At 38.2% G+C, this 19,912-nt stretch overlaps 1 protein-coding gene across 3 annotated transcripts in view; it reads right to left on the bottom strand.

The window, feature by feature from the left end:
• Positions 1-19,912, bottom strand: part of apba2b (amyloid beta (A4) precursor protein-binding, family A, member 2b) — a 118,080-nt gene that overhangs the window by 1,931 nt on the left and 96,237 nt on the right. For 2 of the 3 annotated variants that reach the window (XM_055203299.2, XM_055203308.2), the window contains 7 exons: positions 15,517-15,552; positions 13,765-13,851; positions 8,898-9,083; positions 5,183-5,362; positions 2,617-2,829; positions 1,999-2,118; positions 1,772-1,912 (listed from right to left, as the gene is read on the bottom strand). In XM_055203299.2, coding sequence (XP_055059274.2) covers positions 1,772-1,912; positions 1,999-2,118; positions 2,617-2,829; positions 5,183-5,362; positions 8,898-9,083; positions 13,765-13,851; positions 15,517-15,552 — 963 coding nt within the window. The remainder of the gene's footprint in view (positions 1-1,771; positions 1,913-1,998; positions 2,119-2,616; positions 2,830-5,182; positions 5,363-8,897; positions 9,084-13,764; positions 13,852-15,516; positions 15,553-19,912) is intronic. The other variant, XM_055203316.2, reaches the window with a different exon arrangement.

Below are 19,912 nucleotides of genomic sequence, written 5' to 3'. Positions count from 1 at the left end.
CATACTATAGTCTCCCAATAATCCACAGGCTTCTCCAAATGCTCTTTGCAAACTTTAACCAAGCCTCAACATGCTTTTTGTTCAGGAATGGAGTCTTGTGTGGTGAGCGTGCATGGATGCCTTGGCGGTTCAGTGCATTGCTTATAGTTTTCTTTGAAACAACAATACCTGTTGATGCAAGGTCTTGCTGAAGTTCTGCCAGAGTGGTTCTTGGCTCTTGGAGAACTCTCCTGATTATTCTTTGGACTCCTCGGACAGGGATCTTACGTGGAGCACCTGATCGTGGCCAGTTTATGGTGAAGTGATGCTCTGTCCATTTCCAGATAATGGCCCCCACAGTGCTCACAGGAACATTCAGCATTCTGGAAATGTGCCTAAACTATTCCTCCAATCAACGATAAGATTACAAAGATCTTGAGAGAGTTCTTTGCTTTTACCCATCATGAAGTCTTTCCTGTGTGCCTCCTGGGTAATGAGAAGCCTTTATCTCTTTCCCCGCCAGCGTTTTAAAAAAAAGTTGCCAGCCAGCGCCAGCCTTTTTCATGATTTTCACAAAAGTTTAATGCCTTCCAGAAAATGTTCTTCTTTAAATATATAAACAAACAATATATCAGTTGAAAGATCTGACCCTCTGCTTTCAAACAAAAAAAAAAGTTTCATCCTACCTTCATTAGTTCTCTTGTAATCACCTCTCAAACATGGGTAGGTTTCTTCAATAACACACAATTTTGAGCAAAAAGCTGAGATAATTCCATTTTTGCGAAGGAGTTTTGATAGAGATCAGATGCAGAGCGATCTTTAAAACATACACGGAGTTCTTTCTCTTTTACGTGAGGTGCTACTTCCGGGTTGTATAAGTTGAGGAAGTGGATATTAGCGGTATCGCGGAAAGACGTAAAATCTCGTCATTGGCGGGGAAGCGTTTTCTCTTAATTGACGAGATATCTCGTAAATGGCGGCGAAGGAGTTAAATGCCATCAATTAGGACAAAATCAGCTGATATCAATTAGTACTGATAGGAGGCAGGGTTTCTCTCTCAATACTGACAGATTTCGGGTGATCTCCTGGCTTTCAATGCCATTTTGCACCTTGTTCCTTTCATGTGTTCAAAACTTATTCCCTGTGTCATTTCACTTTATTATGACTCAACTTGTATACTTAAATGTTCCCATTTCTCTGCATGAACTCAACACCCGGCTTGATGGCTACATCTGGTGGAAACTTTGTGTCAATAGCCCACTTTACTGATAAAAATGCTGATGTGTCAAATACTTATTTTCCCCGCTGTATGTGACCCAGTCTGTGAAATCCAGGCTAACATCTCATAATTACAGTACAAGATAAGGAGCATCAATAGCCTGGTTTTCATTAAAGATTTTCACAGGCACCAGAAGAACTGACAGGCGGATGACATCAAAGTGCTGCGAGGATGAGTCGAAATTTAACTTCTCTCTATGATTTCTCGAATCGCTCTTGCGGTACTTTGACGTAATCCACCTGTCGGGTTTTGCGGCGCCTAGTTTCTATCTAGTGTTTTGCAATATATTATTTTTTCAAATTGCCTGAAAAACCACCTCACCCGAGCGTTTTTATTTAAAAACTGATAAATCACAATAAATAGCTGGGTTTTCACAGACAGGGTCACAAATGATTTTTCCAAATGTAAAAAGAGCAATATACATTTTTCAAATGAGAATATATTGAAGTGCCCGATCAAACCCTGGTGACATCATAGCAGAAGCACTTAATGTTTAACATGCATGTTTTTTACCTCGCCCACTGAATTGGAGAGGGCTTGGACGATCTTCTCGTGTGCCGTGGCCACGACACTTTGACCATTTATCTCGATGATGCGATGACCAACACGCACTCCTCCTCTCTCTGCGATCCCCCCTCGCATCAGACTGCAGATCTGAGGAACGCAAAACAAGATTTACATGACCAATCAGAAAAAAAAGCTGCAACAGACAGCTTCTCTTTCTTGTCGCTCATACTCACAATGCCATTTTGCACACTGAAACCCAGCTGGTACTTGAGGTCTGGTCTTTTAATGAGTACTGTGGTTACAGGAGGGCAACTCACGATGTTCAGTTTGACCTGCACCTGATTTTTTAGGCCCTAATATAAAACAAGAAAACACATGCATGTGATTACAACATATATTGTATATTTGGTTACACTTACACTGTTATTTTACAGTGTCCTTGTTACAGTCTAATTCATTTGAGTACTGAATAATAATGAGGTTATTTGCATGTAATTATGCATAATTGATTGCTATAGAAAGGTCATGTGTAACAAAAACACTGTAAAATAAAGTGTTACTGTAAATTTATGTAATATCATCTAATTTTGAGTATTTGTTATATACTATTACTATTACTGTAATGTATTCATATTTTGGGCTTGAACCCATGACCTTTGCATTGGTAACTAGTTGCTCTACAGAAACATGTTTCTCTTAAATAAATATAAAATATGTGTGTGTGTGTATAGATGTATACTGGTAGATGTATATAGGGCTACGTCCCGCAGACTTTAATATCCAACTACTGGTAGAATAAACCTGCAGAAAAACAGATGCATGGCCAAGCCAAAAACGATTCCTCTGCACACCTTGATGATTCCCTGACAGGTGGCGAGAGGCAGCCCCACCAGACTGGTGTTGTTGATTGACATGATCTGGTCACCGATGCTGAGCTTCCCAGAACGGGCAGCAGGGCCTCCATTCATCATGTTGGCCAGGATGACAGTGGGCAGAATGGAGCCCCAGCCAGACTCCACAATAACTATGCCCAGAATCTCCCCCTTCTGTTTTTCGAGCTGCAACTGTGGACGGAGATACAGAGTAATGACTGCCAATAAAAGGATGTACTCAAGGCAGTACTACTGTAGGGAACAAAGCTATTAAAGAAACAATTTAACTCAATTGATAACATGAGACTGAGAGCTTGAGGGTTCAATGTAACACAACTCACTGCTTTTACATAAAGGCATGAACTGTCTATTGCCCACTGTATGTTTTGAAGATTTTAAAGTAAAACAGAATTAAAGGAAAACACCACCGTTTTTCAATATTTTACTATGTTCTTACCTCAACTTACCGCAAGACGAATTAATACATACTTGTCTTTTTAATGCGTGCACTTAATCTTTGTACAGCGCGTCGTGAATGTGCCAGCATGTAGCCCAGCCCCATTCACTCCCCAGGATACAAACAGGGATGAATTCCGAAGCCACCAAACGCTTCCATGCTTTCCCCACCCAAAGACCGTCACATGAGCAATTACACGAGTGAGGATGGTGGCACAAAACAAAATTGGCGATTTTTTAAGCAGATTCAAAATAAGAACTATATTGTATGGGAGAAGAGTACAAGTTTACAGCACTTCGACCTTGTCGCCACATCCATACTTACTCATCTAACTACTCATGTAAGAGTCTTTAAACAGGGAAAACATGGAAGTGTTTGGTAGCTTCTAAATTAATCCCTGTTTGGATCCTAAGGAATGAATGGGGCTAGGCTAAATGCTAACACATTAACGACGCGCTGTACAAAGATTAAGTGCACGCATTGAAAAAAGATAGGTATGTATTCAACTTGAGGTAAGAACATAGTAAAACGGTGGTGTTTTCCTTTAAGAAATAACTTTATTCTGATGGTCTCCTTTAATATTATGTTGACTATAAGGAATGCTGCACGTACATGTCAACAACAGTATTGAGCAATTATATTGGATTATAATTAGAAGATTACTCTCTGCTAGCACTATTATGAAGTACATGTTAACTTATTCAACTAAAGCCAGGCTCAAACTACAGGATTTTTGAAATCCTGGCTGATTATGAAATCTGGTTGCACCACACACATAATGAGAATCTTGACAGATAATCTTCTCTCAAACTTAATCTTGCTCACACTACAAAACAAGGCGTATCACACACTACATGATATTATTAAGATTATTGTGTCAGAGGGAGCGCTTAACGCCACCTCAAGGGATGGATTCATAGCGTGTTTTAAAAGACGCGTAATTCAGTCATGTTATTTCCCCACTTTCAAAAGCCATTTCTCCATCTCCGCTGTCTTCCGGAGCTGGTTGTGCAGTCGCTATTTCAAAAGGTCTGTCATTCCCCTCCGTCTCTCATTGGCAGGCTTGGGAGGGTTACTTTTAAAATGTATTCTGTTACAGTTACAAATTACTTCATAAAAAAGTATTCAGTAACTTAATCCAGGCATAAAAAAAGTAATGTAATCTGATTACTTTTGGATTCCTTTAACTTCACATATACATAGATTATTTTGTTTATTTTTAACAAAAAATACAAAAAATATTTATAGTTTAATAATGTGTAAACAATCTACAGGTAAAATGTTTATTTTAAAATGCTGACTGAGGCCATACAGTAATTTGGCCTGGGACGTTGCCAGTTCCTCTACCTATACAGCTTACATCTTTTTTTATTTTTCTGCAAGAAGAGATTGAGTAGGAACATTGGGACATCTAGGTTTCTCGGAAGGGGAAAATCAGGGCAGAAAATCCTGTAGTGTGCACCCGGATTAACCCTAACCATATCCCCAAATAATACTCTAATAGTGTTTATTGACATGTAGGTACAGCGTTACTTAGATTTACACATTTTTTGGCAGATGCTTTTATCCAAAGTGTGCATTCAAGATATTCATTTTATGAGTATGTGTGTTTCCTGGTATTGAACCCACAACCTTTTATGCTGCTAATGCAATGCTGTACCAGTTAAACTACAGGGACATGCTAACTTACACTAAACAACATGTAAAATACAGACCAACAAAATAAAGTGTAACCATTTTAGGCAGAAAACCACATTTAGAGTCATCTTTTCAAGAAATCTTTTCAAATTCATGCGATGTTCAGAAAAACATTTTTTTTAGCCATTACTCAAGCGAAACATTTCTGTTGATCAGTTGCTGTGGAAACAAGCTTAAATGTCAAATGGTTTTTCAAAATAGTTTCATTTGAACTCGATTGGCGTTTCAGTGCTGCAGTGTCATCTCATCGCTGTTCTCTATTTTCTAGTAATTCCACTTATATCAGCCAAATAACAGCTAGCACACGGGATAAGCAACCATCCACTAGAGAGATAGAGAGAGAGAGTATGAGTACACTTCATAGACAGATAAAGGCATCTAGCAGCTGACCTCTTTGCAGTTGTCAGAGTTAGAGAAGTGGATGAGGTCATCATTGTACATCTCCTGCGTATTGATGATATCGCTGTACTCTTTCTGACTCAGATCCTCGGGGTTGATGCCGTTGGCTCGGAGAAATTCCTGGTAGGCCACACTGAAAGCCTGACCGATGGACTGTGCTATGAGCTGGGCCTGGGTGTGTATGAGAGGAAAAAACAGCAAAATCAATGAATTGATGTATGAATTTCTTTATTCTGTTGAACACAAAAGATGATATTTTGATAAATGATGGCAAGCACACGGTTAATGGTACCCACTGACTTAGTAAGATAAACAAATACTAAGTCAATGGGTACCGTCAACTTTGTGCTCATTTATCAAAATATCTTCCTTTGTGTGTTCAACAGTTCATACAGAATTTAAACAATATGAGGATGAGTAAACAATGACAGAATTTTCATTTTTGGGTGAACTGTCCCTTTAACTGGCTAAAATGTTACTGAAACACATGGCTAATGGCTAAGCTATAGTACTACCTGTTTTACGAGCTAGAAAAACAAAAGCTGTTCTTGCTTTAAGCATAAATCTAACAAGATTTGGTGAGAGTCATTACTAAAACAAAGAAAGCAACTTGCCAGTGGGGTAAGAAATACAACCCTAATTCAAGATTTATTGTCTGGAAACAAAGTAAAGTGAATTTAAAGGATGTTTAGATATTTAATTTCTTGCTGGTAAACAAAATAAAAATACTGATAATGAATGCTGAACAGTGTCTGATCTCCGGTGTGCCCTTTAACACACAAAAGCACTTCAGTTGTATTGTATACAGTACATGCTGACCTGTTTTTAATAAGATCTGGCAGGAGATTCATACTGCAGATCAATACAGTAACTTGTCTATGCTTCACTGACTTGATGTTTTGTGAATCTGTTCATTCATGTACTGTCGTTTCATTGTACATTGATTTCACACTTTAAACAAGTTTATGCTTTTGGACACTCTAACAGTGTGTTTATTATTAAATGTAGACATGATGGCCTATTTCAGGCACTTTCAAATCTTAGTAAATAATCTTTTGTAAAAGTAAGAGAGTTACTGGATTCAGTCTATTACAGTATATTGGTCTGTCAGCACTAGAATATTAATGAGGAAAACAGTTAATTCCTTTGCTAATGAGTGTGTTAAGCCATGGCTTCTGTTTTAGCAGTCTCCCCAAGGCAACGTGTGCACAGGTAGGGGACGTTTAATAATGAACTAACATCCGACGTTTATGAGCTTTGATTATTTGGTGAGAACAGGAAACAGCACTAATTTAGGACTGTGGCGTTTTTAAAACCCGGTGTTGTGGCATCACAAAAATTGGCACACGCTGGCAGCAAGTCGACAAGTGGGGAGGACAAAGCACTTTAGGATTTGCCATTTAAAATGACCGAGGCACATTTGATATCCAAACCTTTATGAATCGGACTTTAATGGCTACATAATGGAGAAGATAATGTGCTCTTAAAAAATAAGCTCAGGGAAGAATAAGGAAGTGCAGGGCTAACTATAAATGACGCATTTGTGGGCACACACACACACATACACACACACACACACACACACACACACACACACACACACACACACACACACAGGCTTATACATCAAAGGGTGTAATTAGACAGCATGAGTGAGGAAGAACTGCAATGCAGAGGAGAGTGTTGTGGAGGAAAGGAAAGTAGGGCCATTAGACCAGGATTATGTAAAACTGGAGCCGGAGATACTTGTAAGGCTGCTGTCTGAGGAAGTGTGAGTGTGAATCTAACTGTACGTCGTTCACACACCAGCAGCGAGAGTTTCAAAGTGGCCAGAAGTCATTCATTAAGCTCCGGTGTGGCGCGTCTTGGATGATGTGAGGTGAGCATCAAGGAGAGTTAAAATCAGCTCAACTCAAATTGGAAGGGTGGAAACCAATAGAAGTCCTCTCTTTAAGAGGATTCCAGAGAATGCATTCAATCGTCAGAGCGTCCACTAATCTTTTTCTAGTGTTGTTGGCAGGGCAGTCAGAGCATTTCTGACACCCTCACAGTTATGCGTTTACACCAACTGCGGTAGAGGCGTCAAGCGCGAGTCATTTCAATGTTAAGTCAATGTGTAGACGCATAGACGCGCATCTGGAGGTCTCGCGACGTGGCGTGGTAGATGCATTTCCGCCTCATCCGCGCGTCTAGTTTGCAGGATGCGCTGTACGCGCGAATGGTGCTTTTTGCGTTTGACGCGAATTTGTGGCTGACGCCCGAGTTGAAAAATGTGAACTTTGGCGGATTGTCGTGCCACGTTAACCAATTAGGAGCCTGCTTCCGAATGCATTCAAACTGTTCAAGCGGCAAACTAGATGCGGTAGACACGATTTTGACACTTGAATCGCAGTTGGTGTAAACGCAGCATAAGGGCATACTCATATCATACAATATCCAACCAAACCGTGCCCAAGAGTGATTGTCCCACCTCACTACTCCCCCAAAAGCTGTGCCCGAGCACACTTCCGTCATTAGGATGCGATTGTTTTGAAGAAAACAGGACGTAAAACGCTCTCTTAACACTGGAACTCATTGTGATGTTAAGTCTGTTTTTTTATTAGTTTGGTGTTGTTTGGTGCTCTTGGACACACAGCCCTCTCACATGCCTATCATATTGCTTAAACCCTTTTCACACAGACATCCCGGAAAATACACGGAAAATGCATCTTGGATTTTTCCGGGATCGTTTGATTTTTTTGTTCATTCACACTGCCATGATTAGCCGGCATCTGCAAGGTCCCGGAAAGACATGTGATTAAAACCCCCGTTTTGAGAAGCTGAACAATACATCTTGTTGGGATAAGCGTGGGCATTTTCGTTTATTATAGCTCAAATGAGCATGTCACGCGATATTCTTTTATGCTGCTGAATTAACTCCGCTTCTGCCCTGTAAGTGACAAGCTAACTTACCTGATATCTGCTTCAGTCCAGTTTGCTGACATTTCTCGTCGTGAATGTTGTAAATCACTTGTTTTAAAGAGTTGAACCAACTTCATGTTGCCATGACACGCGTGTCCTCACGGCACGCCCGTCATTGTTTATGCGTCTCATTTATAATTTCCTAATAACTGCTTCAATCTAGTTTGCGACATTTCTCGTAGTGAATGTTTATATGCATGTTATCTCTCGTTTTAAGGAGCTGAACCATAACTTTTGTTGTGAAGACGCGCGCATCCTCACTACGACACGCCCATTACGGCATTGTTTCGGCTTCTTGTTCACACAGAGGGTTTTCCGTGTATCTGACTAGGTCCTCTTTCCGGCAACGATCCCAGAAGATATACGGGACGTGTTTGTGTTCACACAGACACTTGTCTGGCAACTTTACGGGTATTTTCTGGGACCAAAGGTCTGTGTGAATGGGGTTTTAGTTGATCTGTCGCGTGTGCAGCTCAGACATTCACGTAACCCTGCTGCATGCATCAGAAGGTTGCTAGCCGACCAAGGTGTGATTAACCAAACCGTGACTGGGCATGGTACAGAACGATCAAGCTACTAGCTAGTCAAACGAACAAGGCTTTGGGGGTCAAACACGCACGGGCATGGTTTGGTTGTGATAATGTGAGTGCTCCCTAAGCTGTGCCTGAATAAAACTCCCATTCTGTATGTATGTATTCTCTATATGCTTATTATATATAACAAGTTTATTTAAGCACACACTTACATCCTCTGACTCAAAGACGTGGCAGATCATTTTATACTGCTTTTTGGCCTCAGGAGCCCCAGGGGTCGTTTCGATGCAGTCCTGTGAGGCGGTGCGTGGCATGCGGCGTCTCGCCATAAGAACCACAATGTTTCCAATGTCAGCGATGTACGAGATGGTGCGTAATGCATTATCCATCATGGCCTCCTACAAATCATAAACAAAATAACCACAGTCACTTAGTATTCTGAGGCAGTGCCCCGTACCACATTACTGTACATCCAAGCAGCCAAAAATAATAAAAAAAGAAAGTTTACAGGTCTTTTTCCATGCAATTACAACAAAAATGTACTGTAAGAAATGTAGAGTTCAAAAGACTGGATTATTTTATATATGCATCTTTTTTGATGTCCGACAGCTTCTCTATTTATTTTTTGTGTGGAAAATGACCTCTACAGGTCTTTGAAATATTTCCTTTATGGTAAGAGAAAGAATCTCATATGAGTTTGGAATGACATGAGGCTGCATGAAAAATGACTTGCTTGAAGGCCATTTTCTTTAACATTGAAGTTTTTCAGCATTCTTTTATTTTTTCCCTGATGCAACAAGGGGGTTAAGCTTTGAACTGTCAAGGGCACAATGGCTTTCAAAAACTCACATTCATGAGTCTCTTCTTTATTAGCATACATTTAGCGGTCAGCCCAGATCTTTAATCAGCAATTTACCACCACCCTATAGCTTCCTATAGGTAAGATGACCTTGAAATATCATTTAGTAAAAACCTATATGTCTCTAAGTATGAATATTAAAAATGTCTATATTATTCAATGCAAAGAATAGTCGAGTTTGAAAAAGCATTACTGTACATGTACTCGTACTGTATATAAAAGTTAAAACATCATTAATCGGTTGAAGGAATTAATGGGTCACACATACAGTATCACACACACATCTCTTTTACCTTCCTCAGCAAGAGCACAGAGGAATTTCAATCTGCATTTTTATTCATGGCACACACCGAGCAAAAAATCTCATGTGCTGCATATTTCCATTTAATGCTGCTCTTTTTAAATTATAGGGCCCAATGTAATGATGTTTGTTTACTTCAAAGCCCGTGTAACACATTGTGAAGCACATGTTATGACTGCTACTATCATTCATTGAAAATATCTCATCTTCTACATTTTATGCACATATTTTATGTCTGACTAGGCGACCCAGGGCTGAAAAACAGCTAATCAGTGTCACTAATAATAACTCAATTTACATCTCCTGAAGGAAAAAATTGCTTGAGGGAGCAAAAGAAGAGTGTTAAAGAACATAACATTATAATTAATCCTGTGTTTTTATATGTAAATTAAAAGCTCCATCATACATGTTGAGTGTTAAAACAACAGCAAAGCAGCTATGTTGTTATCTGTCAACTACTGTGCAAAAGTCTTGGGCCACCACCACCAGACTTGTTGTTTTAGAAGTTTTACTGTCCATCCATATTTATTTTTCAATTTATTTTATTAAGATACAAACAGAAAATACAGGAAATCTGTACAAAAAAATAACAAATGTAATTTTCAGGACTAAATGTCTTCTTTACGCATTGTCAGTGTTTAGTGTGACCTCTCTTGGCACTAAACACATTGAAGTAAAAATACTAATTTATTTAAAATTGGAAATTTCCTGCTATTGCTCAAGTGAAAATGGAGTTTACCCTAAATACTTGACACTTCAGTGTATACTTTTACACTGTTTTTAATATTATATACACATTTCCTGTATTTTCTGGATGTATTCTATTAAAGAGATTGAGAAACAATTATATATGATCACTATAACATTGCAAAAACAACAAATCTTATTCTGGCATGGTGGGCTAAGACTTTTGCACAGTACTGTACATGTGATAATCAACACACAGTCACTGTACAGTACTGTAGCTAATACTTTATGTGGTCATATAAAAGCAATAGAAAAATGGTCAAATGATTATTGGGACAAAAACCAAAAATAGCATATATATATATATGAAGAGTTTGGTTCCAAAACGCGATAAACGCCATTTTTGAAAAAAATGAGTTACTGCCAAAATCAGCATTATATCAGGTCAGTAGTTAAAAGTAAATTCTTAATTTTACGCAAAATCCAATATCCGCCGGGTTATTCTGTCATCTTTTCTCCCTTTTTTCCAAAAATGCGATAAACGCCACTCCCCCTTTTTTACAGAACGCAATAAATCCTACAGCGCACCATTCACGCAATGTAAACAAACAATGGCGGCGCGCTGAGTACATGGAGTCCTAGTTTTCCTCGTATACTTTGTACTTCGTGATCAACAAACAAAACAAAATAATACTTTAATTGCATTGATAAACCTGTGATGGTTTTCTGTGATGGGAAAGAAACGTGAGCCATCAACATCTAATAATTTCCCTGACAGGCACTCGGGAGACGGGTGCTTGTTCTCCCGACAGCATCAAGCTTCTCATGCTAACACATTGACCCCAGAGGATCTTATGAAAAACTTTCCATAATTTTACTCAAAGTCAACGAAAATCGAGCAGGACCAAAACATTTTACAGCTGATTGCTGTGAAAGACGTTAAGCAACGACGTCAAGTATAACCGCAATGACAGTGTTCTTAATATGACAAAGTAAGTGTTTGATTAATAACATTAATGTTTATATTTTTAATTAGTGTGTACAACTAGTCAACTAAATGAATATAACATGGCAAAGATGAATGCACATTTATATAGGCTATTGATTCAATAGATTTATGATATTTTGAATAAAAACTTGTCATGGATTTATTGCATTTTGTGGAAAAAATAATCAGTTTTTATAATAAATCTTTGAAAATCAACTTATGGATTTGAATTTTTTATGTTTTTATAACCTAAAGATGCTATGTGAAAGTTTGTAACAGAAAATAGTTGTTTTCATCTTGTCACTTTCTTTGTATAGAAAATACGTTTTTACCAAAATTTATCAAAATGGATTTATTGCGTTTTGGAACCAAACTCTTCATATATATATGCTCACTCTAAGTATTGGTTTATACAGTTTTTTTCTTAGTTATAATTGTTTATTTTGTAATAAAATTGTGCACTATTCTAAACTGAGTACATTTGAGTAATACTGGTTTTCAAAATGATCTAACAGTGAAACAACAGGGTTTTTTAAGGTTGACTCTTTAAAGGAAAACACCACCGTTTTTCACAACATGATCTCACAAAGTTAAGTGGGATAGTCACAGAATTTTTTGCTCATTTTTTCGTGGCATTCTCACGGATCTCTGTCTTTTCCGTGGCATTCTCATGGATTGGTTACTCAACTGCTTTTTCCTATTTTCAAATACAATTTGAAATTTGAAATTGTCAAAAAGACAATTGTCGCCAGGTGTTGGGGTTAGAGTTGGGTTTGGGTAAGGATGTAATTTTATGTAAATTTTATGTAAATTCGTGAGATCAGGTTGGTTTTTCAATATTTTACTATGTTCTTACCTCAACTTAGATGAATTCATACATACCTATCTTTTTTCAATGCATGCACTTTTAATCTTTGTACGGCTTCTTGAATGTGTTAGCATTTAGCCTAGCTCCATTCATTCCTATGGCTCCAAACAAAAGTTTTGTTTTGTTCCACCATACTTACTCGTGTAACTTCTTATGTAACAGTCTTTAAATAGGGAAATCATGAAAGTGTTTGGTGGCTTCTAAATCCATCCCTGTTTGGAGCCATAGGATTGAATGAGGCTAGGCTAAATGCCAACACATTCATGAGGCGCTGTACAAAGACAGTGCATGCATTAAATAAAGATAGGTATTAATCTAAGTTGAGGTAAGAACTTAGTAAAATATTGAAAAACAGTGTTGTTTTCCTTTAATTACATTAAAAGTCTAAAATACATAAAAAATCAAAAATATCTACACGAAACCTATAAAACAAAGTTTATATTGAGTATGTATTTAAGTAAATGTTTATGAACTGAATCTAACTGCCTAAGTTTAACACATAGGGTCCTAAGAATTTAAGGAATACCAATACAATACTGCCTCGCAAGCACAGTAAAGAATCTTTAACTACCAGCCAAAAAAAACTCAGCCCCACTCCACACTATGAGATGTGACATGCAGTGTGAGGACAGAGACTGCACTGCAGCACATAACAAACTGTTTGTGCCAGCCTGCCCACTCACTGCTGTTCAGTTAAAACTCATATAAATACACAATCACAGCCGTTTTACTCCGTACCAGGACATTAAATGAACCAATAAGCATTGTCCATCACACAGTGCTCTGCTCCTTATGCTTACAACAACACTGGCACTGTTGATTGTACAGAATGTGTCACATGTGCCGCTGAATATTGGACGAAGCTGTAAAACCATTACCAACAACTGTTTACAAGTCACATGACACACATCACATACTGTAAATGCACATCCTGTGTTTTACGTCTGCTACTCTATGCAACAAATAAATCACAATCACAAAAAATTACAGGAAATCACAAATAATGACTTAAGATGGGTTAAACAATCAAGAGGCGGCCTAAGCCTAGTCCCAGACTAACTTCAAAAGTTAGTGTTGTCTTGCCCGAAAACAACTTGCTCTGTCATATCTTAATATATATTAGTGTGAGTGTTGTGTCTGAAGATGCACACCAGTAATGCTTTTAAAAATGACTTAAATATCCTAATTTAACTAAGGACTAGTCCTGGCTTAAGGTAATCCCTGTCCGGGAAACCGCCCCCATGAGTTTTTGTGTTACATTTAGTTCTTTAGTTCCCTTCAATAATAATTATACTTAATCAACTTTATTTTTTGGTTCTTTAAAATTTTATTACAATACCTACAGCTGCAGCAGTCAGTCGAATGTTCAAACTCACCTGGGTGTCTGCATTCAGCACTTTGATCCTTTGGGTTGAGATGAAAAGATCCACCTCAGTCAAAGTCTGAGCGTCTCCCTCAGGGGTCTGCAGACAAAGAGAGCAAGAGCAAAAATATGAAATACTGCCCACTGTTTGATCAAGAGGCCACCAATGCACTCATGCAATAACTCACAATGACCGAAGAGAGGACCAACCTTTCAAACCCCTAATGAAAGCACTCTGAATACTTATTCATAAATCATGCACTAGCATAATGGTCATGCTTATTAATAATAACCAAATTGTAAAAAAAAGCTAAGGTGGAAAGAGCATATTCATTTTGAACGTCAAACAGCATTGATTATAAGTTAATACAGTTCATATTCAATTACTGTTGGTCAATTGTATCTCACGATGAAAAGCTTAAACTGGAAAAAAGCACCAATATATGTGCAGCAGGTCACAGTGACCTCCTGCATCTAATGATGGGTGACTCAAAGCCCATGGCTGAGGAACACAGTGAGGTTATTGGGCCGACAGACAGACAATAATCATCAGGTATCCAGCCTCCTGTGATAAAAAGAAGTCATGCAGAGGTCTCAAATGATGAGATGATTGACACAAAATGGCAGAGAGAACCATTTGGTGCAGTGAGATGGAGCACAATGTGGCCTGAGATGACAGACAGGGAGGTAAAATAACAGAATGGCAACATTCAACCAGCTGTCAGACTCGGTTTCAAAGTGCCACGCATTTACTTGTCAGCACATTTTAGCTCAAATTCTTGCTTTAGTATTCTGCAATCCAGGCTGTTTATTGAGGAATGGTTAGACACACAAGTTAGATTTCTTTACAGGGTTAATGGTGAAGTTGATGTGAAAAATAGGCCTTGATATTTGAAGTCTTTATATTTGCCCGTAAAAGGCTGGCATGCCAATAGGGTCACTGTGATTTAGCCAAGACATGTTTTTGGATCAACAAAATGGGTCAAAGAAATACAATCCCCTATCCAAAACCATAGCCCAGCCCTAAAATCAGATGCAAATGACTGATTAAACTGGTTAACCTAATCTCAAAATCTGATTGGTTAATTGAAATGTTGCAGGGATGTTGATCCAGGAACACATCCAATTTGGGGAAATCTCGTTAATCATGCCAACAGTTAATGGCACTACCTCCTGGACACTTTCAAGAAGACTGTGCCTGGCATCATAAGTGAGACAGCAGGTCCTCACAGATCACTTATGAATGATGAAAACACATAGATGGAGCGGATAGTAAAAACTGCATTTTCTTTTCAACCTGATCTCACGAAAATCCGTGTTATAGTCACAGAAAATTTGATCACTTTATCCTTGTCCATGTCACGGAATTCAGCTTTTGTCCGTGGCGGGAGGCGCACGGATGTCTTTTCCGTGTCAATCCCATTGACTGTTTTTCCTAATTTCTTACCATTGTCGCCTGGGGTTAGAATCACTTTCTGTTACACATCCTAACCCAAACCCTTCACATCGTAACATAAAAGTACGTCTTAATCCAAACCCCAAATTTAACCCCAACCCCAAGTGACAATGATTTGAAAATAGGAAAAAACAATGAAAATTTGTGGGAGTGACATGAAAAAGACATCCATGCTCCTGTCACGGAAAAAAGCTGAATTCTGTGACATGGACACGAATAAAGTGATAAAATTTTCTGTGACTATAACACGGATTTCCATGAGATCATGTTGTTTCTTCTCTATTTGTATTTTTTATATTTTTTACACACCGCCTTTTTCTTGATTTTGGCTGCCTTCTGTACCCTCTGGGAGGCGTTCGGGACAGTACACGGGTCGTCACACACGGGAGCAGCAAAAAAGGCATGAAGGTAAAAATAAATAAATACAATTAAAACAGGCAAAAACAACCAAACACAAGGCCTGCATGCCGTTTGTGGCATGTGTGGTCTATACACGAACACAAACGAACCCAAAATGCAACCCAAAATTCCCCCAGCACATATAAAACACAAATACAGCAAATCATAGGACATGCAAATGTGACTTTAGTTATATTGACAGAAATAAGGAAATCGAAATTCAGAAAGCTTATTCTTTTAAGCAGTTGAATTTCTCAAAGGGGTAAGATAGAGATGAAAAATATCTATGTTTGTACCCAAATAGGTATTTTAAACGAAACGTAAAAGTAGTCAATCGTTACTGTACAGTAAAACATCAAAATGTAACAGCTGTGCCATTCATCATTGACACCAAAGCAGTAACTTAACAGGATTAGTCCAGCCAAAAAAGAAAATAAAAATGCTGTCATCATTTATTTAGCCTCATGTCAATCCAAACCTTATTCTTTCCTCACTCATTTTACTTATACGGTTGGGATCAGAACAACGATTTTGGGGTAAACTGTGTTTTTAAGATGCATTGTTTACAGATGTATTGACTCACTGTCAGAATCACACTATAAAAGCGCAGTAACACATTCTCACTTTATCATGTTGGCATATTGTGGCTTCGGAGAGAACAACAGCTGTCAGATTGAACATGATTGAAAACTATGCAATGCTTTCTACATATGCTCTACTACATATTCCATATTTCCATACATTATATACTGCACAAGACTGAAATGGTATATAATCAACAAACAATACACAAACTAAAAATCAGTCATGCAATTTTTCTATCTTTTTTATGCTAAACACTCATTACATCTCATTACAGTGTTAAGAGTTGTATAGTGTTTGTTCGTAAGTTTAAGGTTCCTATCATACACCCCGCGCAATGCGCGACACAATTGTCTTTTGCTAGTTTCAATCCGGCTTCACTTGTAGTCAGGTAAGCACCGTATTTTTCGGACTATAAGCCGCGTTTTTTTTTTAATAACTTGGCTTGTGCTGTGTCTTATAGTCAGGTGAATTAATTTTGACATTTATGAGGCAAGAGACATCAATACCGTCTACAGCCGCAAGAGTCCACTATATGCTGCTCCTGTATTTTTGTAATTCAGTGATGCGGAATGACGAGTCTGCGAACTTCACGCTAGTTGCTTGTTCGGTTAATTTAGACTATTCAACCTTCCAGGTAAGTTCTGTATGCTATGGTTTATCGTTTAAATAACTGATAATATTACTTTAACGTACAGACATCTATTCAGCCTGCTGTTCTGTCTGCTATTGTTTATTGTTTGAATAACTTGCCTTTCCAGATTAAATGTCCGTTCTTCGGCTTGGATTTTGTGAAATCATTTTCTAAATAAACACGATGTATAGTCCACTGCGACTTATATATGTTAATTCGTCTTGATGCATTTTTTAATCATGCGGCTTATACTCCGATGTGGCTTAAGGGGATCGCACACCGGCCGCGCAGCTCAGCGTCAAGCAGCGCCGTGTCGAGTCGCGTCTAGGACAACTCAGAGGTATCGTAAACCAAAAGTGCACATTAAATAGTGCGAGCTTCGTCAAATAGTGCTTATTTCAAAATGCAAAATATACGTTAGCAGCCAATGTTAATCGTTAATGATTTGGGACAAATATGATGTTATTTAATGTTAAACTATATGTGAATGGCGCTGTGTGGCGTGACAGGGATTTGAGCAACTTCCTGAGTCAAAGCTGGGTGGCGCGGACAGGCGCCACCTGGCGGCGCGGGTGTGCGTATACTCATAGCAATGTGTTTGATTTTTTTTAGAACGGCGCTGAGCTGTGCGGCCGGTGTGCGATCCCCTTTATAGTCCAGAAAATACGGTAACTGAATGTTTTGCTTTAAATAAATGCAAATATTGCATCTATTCAAAAACGTTTTTTATAAATGCTACCCCATGGATTTATTGTATATGAAGGCTTTTGTACCTGTGGATATGCTGAGATGAAAACCTTTATGCTTTTCAAAACCTTCACGGCGCTGTCCGAGTGCTTAAATGTTTCGGCTCTCCACACGTTTGTAAATTCTTTATCTCTTATTTATTACAAATAAAGTATATTTAGAGTACAAACCTTTTCTTGCATTTTTGTAAATTATTTTTTGAGATAACGCTATTCATACATTTACATCAATTAAAAGCCTGCTCATTTTACTTCCATGATTGAAAGAAAACGACTTGGTTTTAATACCAAAAAATAACAATTTCAATACAAATGAAAACAACACATTTTTTATATCAATCTTAAACTGGTGGTCTTCTCCCTCTGCTTAGTTTTTCAGTTTACAAATCCGACCATCTAAATAGGGAATCGGCATGGCGCCAGCGCAACTGGCTTTTAAAGGGGATGAGAGCTGAGGCTCTCATTGTTTTATTGCACGCTACCCATTACTCATTACGAAAATAGGAACAACACTTTTAGACCATGCGCTTAGCGCACAAACCATTTTGTTCATCGTTAAATTAGCAAAAGTGGAATTGACTCTTTCGGATAAACACTATGACAATTCCTTTACTGTCGTATTCAACTGCCAGCTCATCACTGGATTCACTAGTTTCCATTCGAAAACTCTCCAAAGACAGAAACAGAGAGAGGAGCGGATTAATCAACAGCGTGAGACAGTGTATGTGTGTGAGAGAGAAAGAGAGAGAGAGAGAGAGAGAGAGAGAGAGTAGAGTATAAGCATGAAAAGAAAAAATGAGAGCGTAAAAGTGTGGGCGATGAGAGTTGCATAAATACTGCATCAGTCTAGATTCTCGAGGCTACAGGGATACACTTCAATAAAACATTAGGTTTTTTTAGACTTTCCCTGCCTAACACTGAAACACCCAACATCTTGTATTTTTTCCCAGCGTACAAAAGAAATCATGTGCAATTACGTTGGCATATGAACCGCTGTTATTATTCAGAGCAGAGTTGGGAAGAATTGAAGAATGAGCTCCAATGAGTTTGGGTTTGTTTTGGAATTGAGCTGGCCACAGCCCACAGGTTGTTGAATTGTAATGAGAGGAAAAATAATTTATTCAGTTTTATATTATTAATGTAAAAAGTACAGTAATAATTTAGATTACTCACTAAATGTTTTCATTGATTAGACATGGTTTTTCTTGGTCAAGTTTAATTCTGTTACAAAAATATACTGCGTCCGAAACTGCCTACTTCAATAATATAGTAGGCAAAAAGCAGTAGGCGAGGAGTATGTCTGAATTCATAGTATTCCAAAAACAGTAGGCGAAAAGTATGACCTACTACTTTCAGTTAGATTTTGAAGTGTGCATACAATGAACACTTCACTATCCCAAGATGCCCCGGGAGAGGAGTTATCTAATGTAGAAGAAGAGGTGTCGTCATATTAGGAAATGACGGAAAGCGGCAATGTGGCTGTATTCGCGCTGGTGTGACATGACTTGATGACGACGTATGTCACCTGATGTGGCGGATGGCGGATGTAGCACGTCCGAATCTCATTCATACTACCATGATTCATACTATAAAGTAGGGGTGTGTGGGGCAAAAACTAACGCGGGGTTAGTTGTAACACGGACTGTTTCCATTGTTGCACAAGGTTAAGTGTTTAGGTTTTCCGGTATTTTTTCACGCTGCCAAAAGGCGATCTCCTGCAAATTATTGAAAAATGTATAATGTTTTTCCAGGGACTTATTGATGAACGAGTGTTTTGGTGGATCATATGTTCTTTTTTTGGGGGGGGGTTCTAAGTTGGGTGTGTAAGATACCTAATCCAACGCTATGTCATATTAATCAGAGACATATTTGAAATATGTCTGCAGCTCTTAGCAACTTTTTTGGTGGGCTTGAAAATATTTTGACCAGCGGGGTTAATTGTAACACTGTGTTACAACTAACCCCTCAGCATGAACGATATGAAAACCGATAACGTTAGCGTAATTCTTGCCATTGTTTTAAATAGGCTACACACAAATAATTGCTGGCTGCCAACAAAATACATTTCCCTGTCTTATCAAAAAGTGTGTGAAATTTATTTTTGTTCATATCTTTAATATTAATTGAATAAGGTCACGCCAACAATTAAAATCATAATGAAAAGAATGGCAAAAATCTGACTTTGATGTTCATTATCTCAGAATTTGATTTTTGAAACTGTAGTATGGTTATTACTACACATATAAAAAAAATTGTCATAATTGTGCTGCTTTTTCTCACATATTTAGACATTTGTATCCATTTATAATTGAACTATTGTTAGAAAAGGGCTGGATGAATGAAT

This window comes from Misgurnus anguillicaudatus, chromosome 21 (genome assembly GCF_027580225.2).
Source record: "Misgurnus anguillicaudatus chromosome 21, ASM2758022v2, whole genome shotgun sequence".
In the NCBI taxonomy this organism is placed as follows: domain Eukaryota; kingdom Metazoa; phylum Chordata; class Actinopteri; order Cypriniformes; family Cobitidae; genus Misgurnus; species Misgurnus anguillicaudatus.
The sequence above is the reverse complement of the archived record's forward strand: the minus strand, read 5'-3'. Positions and strand labels throughout refer to the sequence as shown.